General features: G+C 37.4%; 1 protein-coding gene across 1 annotated transcript; it reads left to right on the top strand.

The window, feature by feature from the left end:
- The first annotated feature begins 1,606 nt into the window (after positions 1 to 1,606).
- LOC149577291 (uncharacterized) lies at positions 1,607 to 4,815 on the top strand. Its single transcript, XM_089796019.1, has 7 exons — positions 1,607 to 1,739; positions 2,228 to 3,210; positions 3,354 to 3,493; positions 3,623 to 3,707; positions 3,875 to 3,964; positions 4,048 to 4,280; positions 4,377 to 4,815. Exons 1-7 carry the CDS (start codon positions 1,607 to 1,609, stop codon positions 4,813 to 4,815), a joined length of 2,103 nt encoding a protein of 700 aa, XP_089652145.1.
- The last annotated feature ends 6,834 nt before the right edge of the window (positions 4,816 to 11,649 follow it).

Genomic DNA, 11,649 nt, shown 5'->3' with positions numbered 1-11,649 from the left:
AAAGAATATACATTTATAAAAATAGATTACATCATCCTTTTTAGATCCATAAAATATAGTACAATACAATAGGTGAAATCATCCATCATAATACACAAAGACAAAATGAAAGGAAATACAAACAAAGAATTTCAGTCATGGCATCAACAAACAGATCTCAATGGTAAGAGTAAAAAGCACTACCACTTGACCTCGTGGTAACCCAAAAAGATCCACTACCACTACGTTGAAGAGATAATCTCAAGACCCAAACATGATATCAATTCCAAAATCAAAAGTAATATCTATGTCAATCAAGGAAACTCTAAAAGTAATCTAACTCAAAGGTTCCACGATAAATCAATATCTAGACTTAGAGACAAACAAAGACACGTAGGGAATCCCTACCCTAAGCTCATAAAATCACAAATCAAAGAATCATAGTATTTCACCTCAGTCCTATACAAGTGACTAGAAAGCATCAAAAAGCAATTCACAATAACCCCTCAGTTCTTTACAAGCAACTAGAAAGCATCGCAAGAATAATTGATCGAAGACTCAAAGGTCAAGAGAATTATGTCATAACATTCATCCTGTAATCACACAAGGACACTGAAAGTAATAACGTACAATATAACCAAACTCATCATAGAGCATGCCAAACACATTACCATGGTTGAGTTTAAATGATCAAAGATCAAATCATCATAATATCACAAACACAGAACTCCCAAGCCTCTGGTAGACATCCTAGAATTGGTCAACACTCTGGTGAATCCAAACCCAAAACATAGACAACTAACAGATAACAAAGTAGTTTCATAGTCTGGTTTGATTTTGAAAACACTAAGTTTGAGTTAATAGTATGGTTTGAATTTTCATTCAATGTAAATTTTCAAACATATGAATTTTACATTTTACCCTTAACCATATAACCCGTTTATTAAATTTGAATAAAATGCAAAATTACCCTTAATCAAATATTTCAAAATACTTTAAAGGTACCTATTTATTAAATTATTAAAATAATAATTATTGATTTACAAATAAAATAATTACAATTTTATTAAAATCAATAATAATAATGATGATAAAATAAGTTTAAAACTTCATTAAATGATATTCACTATTAATCAAACTTAATTAAACATTTAATTAAATTAGTTAATAATTATAAAATAAATCACTATATTTATATTCATTAACTATTTATTAACTTATTAAATATTAATAAATAATAATTTAAATTTAATAAAAATTAAATAAAAAACAATTTTAAAAATAAAATTTGAAACAAATGACTGCGTATAGGGCTCGCCGGAGTTAATAGTAAGGTTTGAATTTTCGTTCAATGTAAATTTTCAACCATATGAATTTTACATTTTACCCTTAACCATATAACCCATTTATTGAATCTGAACAAAATGCACAATTACCCTTAATCAAATATTTCAAAATAATTTAAAGGTACCTATTTATTAAATTATTAAAATAATGAGGGAAGGATCGACGCGATGCTGGCCGAGCGTTCTGCCTGCGTCTGCGTTTCGAGCTAGGGCACCCATGCCCTAGCTTTGCTCTCGTGCTTCCTGTGTGCTGCGGTGGTGGGTTTTTAGAGGTTTAGGGGATGACTGTTGGGTGGTTCTCCTTGACGGGTTGCGAACAAGATCGTGATCCAGCGGTGGAGACTTTGTTGAGCGTAGAAGAAGCTCGGCAATTGTTTGCTGACCTGCATTCGTGGGCTATGGATGGTGTTCGTGGTTTGTAACTTCCTGCTGCCCTAGTCTGGTCTGGGTTGTGGCGGACGGGGTGTGGTGGATCCAACTAAAGTTCGTGGTAATGGTTGATGCCATGGGGGAGTCAACAATGATGAGCCCCCGCATGGATTTTCGAGCAGCTTTAGGCCTTAAATGCCCTAGCCAAGGGATGAAGACCTTTGACAATAGCTTGTTTGCTCTGGTTTCTAAGATTGCTGATTTGGGGCTATCAAATGGCTCAAAGGTTATGAAGACCAATGGATGTCTCGAGAGATGCAAGGAGAGGCCTAAACTAATTGTTCCAGCGAAAATGATCGTAGATGATGTGGAATATTATTTGCACCATTCCCTATATTGCAAGTTTCTTGGAATGAGGGTTTTCGTACAATTTTTGGAGGTTTGGGCTCGAAGGACCTAGGAGCCGGAAGGGGAAATGGAGATAATGTTGTTGGCCAACAGTTATTTTATGGTTACTTTCAACTGCACTGCAGATCGTAATAGGGTGTTTGAGGGAGGCCCTTATTTCCACAATAAAGTCAAGTTGTTTATTAAGCCGTGGCATGCAGGTTTCAATCCTACAGAGGAGCTACCAAATCGTGTCCCAGTTTGGGTTCGCTTACCAAGGTTTCCGATTGAATGTTGTTGTGAGGATGTGCTACATCTTTTGGCCTCTGTGCTTGGAAAACCTGTAGGGATTTCATCGCAGACACTGGGTAAAAAGGTAATGTCTTTTGCTCGTATTTGTGTTGAAATTGATCTTAGTAGACCCTTACCAGATGCAATAGAGATGTGCGCGGGTTCTTATTCTTGGGTGCAGCAATTGGATTATGAAACTCTTCCATTTCGTTGTCACCTTTGTCGAGAATATGGTCATTTGCAGCGAAGATGCCCAAGGAATCAACCTCGGGAGTTTCAATCGTCACAGCCGATGACCAAGCCACCTGAGGTAGATAAAGGGAAGCCCATTGCTACCATTGAGGCAGGGGCTTCTGATGGCTTTGTTCCGGTCAGGGCTCGGAATAGGAACAGGGGTTTCAAGAGGACTTTTAAAGAAAGGCAGGATGATACCTTTAATAGTTTTGAGGTTTTGGATGAGCTTAGCCAACAGGAGGTGAACCCGGGTTTGGTCAACTTGGAACATGGGCTTGTGGACTTACCTCAAGATGATCCTATTATTGAGTCTGCTATGGAACCCCTAGGGGAGGAATGTCGACAATCAGATATTGATCAACAAAAGGGGTCTTCTGAGGTACAGGAACCCTTGGCCATTGCTTCATTTGCAGGTATGGATTCTCCGACTGTTGGACACCTCATTGGTTCAAGTTCTTCGACAAAGAATAAGCCTCCTCCCAAGCTTGGTATTTTGCAGAAAGATATTAAGAAGGGTGGGGCAGAAAAATTTGGTAAACCTGGCAGAAAAAAGGATGTGGAAAAGATTAAATTAGCTGGTGAAAATTTGGTGGAGTCAGGGGCAGTTAAGCCCTTGGATTCTATTTTTTCATACCCCTTGAAATGATTGTTTTGTCATGGAATGTGAGGGGCTTGAATAGTGGCCCCAGACAAAAAGCTGTTCTTGAGTTAGTCAGAAGACAGGATCTTGATGTTCTATTCCTGTAGGAAACTAAGTTATCTGTGGAGAGTATGCACGGTCTGAAGTCTAGGTTGTGGAGAAGTGGGGAATGCCAATGCATTGGAGCCCATGGTGCCTTTGGGGGTTTAGCCTGCTTATGGAATCCTAGAAAAATCCAGCCTCTTTGGTGGGTTTCCTCCAAATCCTCTCTATCCATGATTGTTTCTTGCCTGGAGACAGGTGAGGTCATATTATTATCTAATATTTATGCTCCTACTGATCTTCAGGGTAAACATGCTTTGTGGTCCCACATCAGGCTGATTCGTAGCATGCTACCTTTTCATCCTTGGATTTTGGCTGGAGATTTCAATGCTATCTGCGAGTTGGCTGAGAAACGGGGGGTACTGGTAGACTGGAGCCTTCTGCTCTGCTGTTTCAGGACAATATTAGATCTTTGAACCTTGTGGATATTAAACTGAACAATGGGCAGTTCACTTGGAACAATCATCAGAGTGGCAAGTCTTGTATTGCAGAAAGGTTAGATCGGTTCCTGGTTTCTTGTTGCTAGATTGGCGGGATGTGGTCATCTTTCTCTGAGATCTTGGATTGGAGGGGATCTGACCATTGGCCTATCAAACTTGCTTTAGAATCAACTCAGGTGCTTCGGAAGCCTTCCTTTAGGTTCCAACTTATGTGGCTTTGGACTCATCTTTGCATGATTTGGTTTCTGATTGGTGGAAGTATGGTAGACCAACTTATGGTACTTCAATGTATATCTTTGCCAAGCTGCTTCAACATGTTAAATTTGAGCTCAAGCGATGGAATCATTTGCACTATTGGAATCTATTTCATGAAAAGGCAGGGACTCAGGTAGATTTGGATGGCATCACTAGAAGGATAAGAGAGGTAGGAATTACTGATGAACTGCTTCAGGACGAGGCTCGGGCTATGAAATTGCTTGAAGAATGGGAACTGTGAGAGGAATTGTACTGGAAACAGAAGGCGTGAATCGAGTGGCTCTAGGAGGGGGACAAAAATTCAGCTTTCTTCTTCAACTCTGTGAAAGCCAGGAGACATGGTAACTCTATCTCGAGATTGGTGAATGATAGCGGAGAGCTTCTTTCTTCCTCTCCTGAAATGTTTAGGGAAGTAGTCCAGTACTTTGAATCCCTCTTTCGAGAGGATTCGCAGGGGGGGTCTCCTGAGGAAGCGCAAGTTCTTTCATGCATCCCCTCTCTTGTGACTGAAGATATGAATTCGCAGCTCATGAGGGATATCTCGCTTGAGGAGCTTGAAGGGGTTGTTTTTAACATGAAGAGGGGGAAGGCACCAAGTCCGGACGGCTTCCCTATAGAGTTTTTTCAAGAGTTCTGGGATATCATCAAATTTGACCTCTTGGTCGTGGTTCAGGAGTCTCAACATAATAAGCAAATGTTAAGGGCTCTAAATGCTACTTTCCTTGCTCTTATTCCTGAGAAGGAGGGGGCTGATAGGTTGAGTGAATTCTGATCCATCTCTTTATGCAATGTTATCTAAAAAATTATCTCCAAACTTATTGCAGATAGGTTAAAGAAGGGGCTAATTGATATAATTTTTGAGGAGCAAAGTGGCTTTGTTGCTGGCAAACAAATTTTGGATGGGATTGTTATTGCAACTTAGGTTATCCACTCTATGGTCAAATCAAAAGAAAAGGCAATGTTCATCAAATTGGATATGGCAAAGGCATATGATAGAGTAAGGTGGTCCTTCCTGCGGAGGGCTCTTAGTGCTTTTGGCTTTGCGGAAGAGTGGATTCAATGGGTGTGGAGTTGTGTTACTTCAGTCTCTTTCTCGGTGCTTATTAATGGGAGCCACTCTGAGCTTTTTGGGGCTTCCAGGGGGCTTCGTCATGGAGACCCTCTCTCCCCTTATTTGTTTATTCTTCTGGCAGAGGGCCTGAGGAGATGGGTTAAGCAGAATGTGAAGACTAGTTCTATTCAAGGCTGGAGGTGGGGAGGAGCTTTACCCCTGCAAACTCATTTGCAATTTATGGATGATACTGCATTGATGGGTTTGGCTATAAGGAGGGAGGCAAGTAATCTGCGTAGGGTTTTGGATGTGTACCTGGCTACGTCAGGTCAACAGATTAATGAAGGAAAATCCTCCATCTACTTCTTCAATACTCCGGGTTCTATTCAACAGAGGATTGCCAACACTTTGAGGTTTCAGATTGGGAATCTTCCACTGAAGTATCTTGGCATCCCCATCTCGGTGAGTAGGCTCCCCATGGATTCTTGGTAGGTTATTTAGGACAAGTTTCGGGTGAAAGTTAATCATTGGACCCACCGCTGGTTATCCTTTGCTGGTCGTGTCTAGTTGATAAAGTCAGTTGTGCAGGCTTTGCCCATTTATAGGTGCATGCTCCAGGTTGCCCCTATGGGCTTTCTTAAGGACCTAAATTCGGTGGTGCGCCAATTTTTATGGGCGGGCTGCTTGGAGGCCTCCAAATGGAGTTTGGTTAGATGGGAAGTGGTGTGCAGTCTGAAACATTACGGGGGACTTGGCTTGAGGCAGTCGGCTTTGACAGGAGTGGCATTGGCTGCTAAACTTTACTGGCGGTGGTGTAATGAGCAGGATAAAAGCTGGGCGATGGTTCTTTCTCAGAAGTATCTTCCGAGGATTCCTCCTCTTGATATCTCCAGGCTTCCACTTGGAGGGACGGGTTCTGTGATTTGGGATACTTTAAAGAAAGGGGCCAAGCTTATTAAGGATGGATTATTCTGGATTTGCAACAATGGGGAGGAGGCCCAATTCTGGTCCGACTCTTGGGATGGCTATCCCCCTATCATTTCTCAGTTCCCCAACCTATTGTTTCTTTGTCAACGGTTACAGGATGCTGGGTGGTCTCGGGTGAGTGATTTTAAGTCCTTTTTCCCTTCTGGGCGGATGGAAAGGGCTAAATGGAAATCCCCAAATGAATGGCCAGTTGCTGATTTACCTGAGGAGTGTGCGATGCTACAAAATATCCTCTCCAGTAGAAGATGTTGTTCTCTCTGGGAGGCTGATGTTCTTGCTTGGTCTCCCAATTCTAAGGGGATCTACAGAGTTGCCTCTGGATATAGCAGATTGGTGTCTCATAAGTTGGATGTGCCTGAAGTGCAGTGGTGGAAGAAGGTCTGGAATAAGTTATCTTGGCCAAAATGCAATTGTTTTATTTGGATGCTGGCTTGGAATAAGTGTTTGACTTGGGATAATATTCGAAAGAGAGGGTTCCACGATCCTTCTATTTGTGTCATGTGTGGGGCTTATGAGGACTCTTCTCATTTGTTTTTTCGTTGCTCCTTTGCCCTACAACTTTGGCATCTCTAGTGGGGATTTTGGGCAGTTGCTTGTGTCCATGCTTCCTCCTTGACTGAGTTTTGGCAGAGGATGGGTCACCCCCCTTCTATGGCTCCTTTTCTGCAGGAGGTATGGTTTGCGGGGCCTATCTTCTTATTATGGCAGATCTGGCTGGAGTGCAATCGAAGGATCTTTTGTGGAGAGCAGAGGCTGGTACAAAAAATTTGGCAGAGGTTAGTGGGAATGATTCATGAGACAGTGGAGGGAAAGTGCGTGGTGGACCTTCCTTTGGGAAAACGAGATACCGAGTTGGTTGAGAGATTGGAGTCTTTGGGATCTTCTTTGGTCTTAACCAGGACTAAGAGACAACGTTGTGAGAAGCAAAAAATTGATAGGGTTGGTAGATGGCAGCTGCCCCCCTAGGGGACCTTGAAGATCAATATTGATGGTTCCTCAAGGGGTAATCCAGGTCCAGCTGGTATTGGCGGGATTGGTAGAGATGCCATGGGATCAGTGATCTTTATATTTTCAATTTATGATGGGATTCAGACCATTAACCTGGTCGAGGGTTTGGCTATTCTGGCTGCTCTTGAGAAAGCTCTTGCTTTAGGATGGAGAAATTTAGTGTGTGAGTTTGACTCCCAGGTTTTGATCAATTTGCTTAATGAACAGAAAGTGACTGATGTTAATTAGCAATTGGCTAGGATTGTGCAACAAATTTTGCATATTAGTTCTCTGATGGACATGGTGACTTTTGCACATATTCCAAGGGAGTGGAATAGGGCAGCTGATTGCTTGGCGAAATGGGCTTCTGAGCATGCTGAGGGATGGAGGATTAAGGAATGGGAGTTGATTCCTCAAGAGCTCTGTTTAGACTTAAGGAGCATTCTTAACGAGGATAGGGTTGAGAATGGTGATAGATGATGGCTTTGGCTGTCTTACCTCTGTTTGGGTCTTTCTTTTGTATTCACTTGGGACCTTAGATCCTTGATCTCTTTGTTGTAGTGCTTTCTGATTTTCAATAAAGTTTTTACCCCCTTTATTTCAATTTTTTTTTTATTAAAATAATAATTATTTACAAATAAAATAATTATAATTTTATTAAAATCAATAATAATAATGATGATAAAATAAGTTTAAAACTTCATTAAATGATATTCACTATTAATCAAACTTAATCAAATCTTTAATTAAATTAATTAATAATTATAAAATAAATAACAATATTTATATTCATTAATTATTTATAAAATTATTAAATATTAATAAAAATTATTAATAAATAATAATTTAAATTAAATTCAATTTAAATTTATAAAAATTAAATAAAAAATAATTTTAAAAATAAAATTTAAAACACATGACTACGTTTAAGGTCCGTCGGCCATTAAAAGTCATTCGGTCTCCTTGTTATCGCAAGGGCTTGTCGCTGTAGCTATACAGAGTATTGCTGCTGTTCTAGTACGCTGTGAACAACGATGATTAAGCCATCAGGTAAGGGTAAGGGTAAGGGGGGGAGGTGGGGTAAAACCCGCCTCTCCTCTATTATTATAAAAGTCATTTTTAAAATATAAATAAAACCCCTTCCCAATACAATTTTTTTATAATAAATATATATTTTTACAAATGTTTTATCAAACACTGATAGGAAAAATATGACAAACCAATCAAATTTTCAATTTTCAATTTCTATTTCTTTCAAAACCCTTCCCAGTTTATTTTGCAACTTTGAATCTACAAAACAAAGGTTTTACTGATATTTTTAATACTCACTATACAAAAGAAATCAACATTCATACCAGTAATTTCAAAATGAAATATTGAAAGATTTGTCACAATGAAATTTAGATGAACAATTCACAATCATGATGAAGACAAGAATAATAAATTACATAATCAACTAGGTGAACAAAACACAAGGATCTATCTGGTTCTGATGCTAATTCACAAAACACGCAAAGATTGTGAGAGATATTTTCTCTCAAAACATTCTCTCTGAAAATTTATTCTTCAAAATTCTAGTTCCTAGAGGGACCCTTAATTGTGATAAGGAGTTCTCTCCTAAATTTGAGGCACTAATTGTGCGATCAAATGAGGGAACTCCTTTATCACAACTTTTTAACTCTTTATTATCTTTTTCGAAACTTCATGCATACAGTATGCAATTTTAAATATCTTTAATAAATTAATTTTTTTTTCACTCTTTAATTTATTTTTAAAGTGTTAATTGATAAAATATTTATTAAGTAAAGTAATAATAATATTTTGCATTTATTTAAAAATGATCTCCTAAAAATATTATTATTAAATTAAATAAATATTATTATGAACTCAAACTAGACTATAATTTTCTCTACAAATTTAATCTTTTTTATTTAAATAATTTTCATTAAATTAAATTATTAATTTAATCTTTTAATTTGACTTAATTAATAGAAAAATACCAAAGACCTATAAGACAAAATATGAAAAATCCATTATAAAATACCACATACAAGATCAAATTCTAGGGTTATAATCACGAATTTACGTCATACGACGCATTCGTAAGGGTAAAAATCTAAGATACTTGTCCTAATTTTTTAAGACATGGGTTGAAAGGTTAGGATTTGGACTCAAGAATTTATCTCCCCTCTCTTACCATTGAGATATTGCGATACAATGCGCCTCATCCTGGCAATTCAAGGAAGTCAATACCCAGTATCTGCAATCTGCATAAAATCCACGCATGCACAGACACATACATACTAAACTAAACAAGCAATGATAGGAAGACATCCATTTTTGGTGAATCCTACTGCATATAGTTGGCTTTGGCCCTTCCATCCATGGAGAAAGGGCACCTTGGAAAGCCTATCCAATGATAAAAAAGTACAAACTTGAACAACAAAAGAAAAAATATGAGATTTAGGATAACCATGAGTCTTGCATTTTGAATTAGGCTTTTGGGCATTTGATTTGGGTTGTTTAGAATACCTTAGCCATGAGGACACATTTCTTTTGTATCCGTTTGCAAGAATAGCAATATCAAACTCCTCTTGCCCATCTATGAATTTGATTCCTTCGAGTGTGAAACGATTGATTGTAGGCAATACCTATGAGAAGATATATTCATAAATGATTACATTTTATTCCACAATTCAATATAAAAAACCTAGATAATCAGAAAAATGGATTTCGTTCACCTTGATCTTCCCTTTCTTTATCTTGGTCAGAGTTCCAACATCCATCCCAAGAATTTTTCCATACCTGTTCTTGAGTTGTAGAAGCCATATTTTAGGCCTAGTGAGACCATAACTGCAAGTGTCCCCCAACATAATTGAGAATACCAAAAGCAATAGAAAATCCACTATCCAAAGCAACAACCATTTTAGCAAGCACATTGGCAACACAAAGGTCGATTTCCCAAGCATTTCCCTAAGAAAAACATGCACATGCACTTGAACAATCTAAAACCAAAACAATTAGTCCACAAGATTATTAAGAAAATTATCAATATCCAACAAAACCCAAAGTGCACAAGCCATTATAGACTCATCGAGCTGCAGACGATGATGGAACAATCGACATTATGGTTGCACAAATCAATGAACGTGTCAATCCCTGAATTCTCAAACCCAATAACCATTTAAAAAAAAAAAATTCATAAATAAGGAGCACCAAATTAATCAGAGAATCACATATATTAACAATACAATAGTTGAATTGTATAATCATTGATAAGGGTTAGGAAAAAAAAAGGTAATTTTATATAGGTGCAAGGGAAATATAGCATTTTCTATTGTTGAGAGTTTATTTTGGACATTTTATTAATGAATATTTTATTGAATTTTATGTCTAATAGATAATAGATAATAAATTTTTCTTCAATCTATGTTTAATCCAATTTTCTAATCTTTTAAAAAGATTGAACTCAACAAAAAGGGAAATGTGACATTGTGCATTGTAAATCCCAATCAAGGAATTAATGAACTATTATGGTCTACAACCCGACATTCATTGCAGTTGTATTGATGGTATCATCCTAAACTAGGATTCTATTTAAGAATGAACTCAACCCCTAATCAACTAGCTTCACTATTATTCCATTTCAATATTTTTTTTTGGCAAGAATAATAATAAAACAATAAGGTTAAAAACACCAAATGCCCATTACAAGAAAAAACATACCAAAATAAAGTTTTATAAAAACAAACTATATAAAAAATAATGTCAACCAAGCATTCAACAATGATGACTCATGACTTTGAACAAAGAATTGACAAACAAACACACACACACATATATCTGTGTGTGTGTGTGTGTGCCTGCATGCGCGCGCACACACACACACACACATATATGTATATATGTATATATACATACACATATACATGTATATGTGTATGTTTCATATATACGTATATATGCATACACATATACATGTATATGTGTATGTACACACACATATATTCTTCAAATTTAAATCTTCCTATAGATGTTGCAAATTTTGTGAACACAACCAACAAATGGACCAACCCTAAACAAACTGTAAAAATGTCAAACAAATATGCAAATGTCATAACTCTATATTTAGAGAGATTCAACAATTCAATTGAAATATAATATTCAATATCTAAATTTCAAGAATGTTCATTACCTTCTAAAAAAGATGGTGAAATGTACAGAGGATGACATAATTGGTTTTGATAAATAGGAGATATTTTCCATAGCAAGTCAAATTGTGATATTGCTATCAAGATTTAACTGTGTAGTTTTTGAGTCAAACTCATTGACCCATTTATCATGAGTAGTGATTCACACATGAATCCATCTCATATGAGAATAAATGGAATACTTAGAACTCATTGGATCTAGGTGATGCTCACAAAGGTGAAGCACTTGAGACTTCCCAGGAGGTTTCCCATCCCAGTATTACTCCAACTCGAGCGTGCTTAACAACAAAGATCACTCCATGGCTAAACCCACTTTGCTTGCAACTCCATTTGGAAAACTTTCACCAATTGTTGTGCCTTATGAACAAAT

This window comes from Cupressus sempervirens, chromosome 1 (assembly GCF_028749045.1).
Source record: "Cupressus sempervirens isolate cs-2001-9-10 chromosome 1, ASM2874904v1, whole genome shotgun sequence".
NCBI classification, from domain to species: Eukaryota; Viridiplantae; Streptophyta; class Pinopsida; order Cupressales; family Cupressaceae; genus Cupressus; species Cupressus sempervirens.
This window is presented reverse-complemented; position numbering and strand designations above follow the sequence as displayed.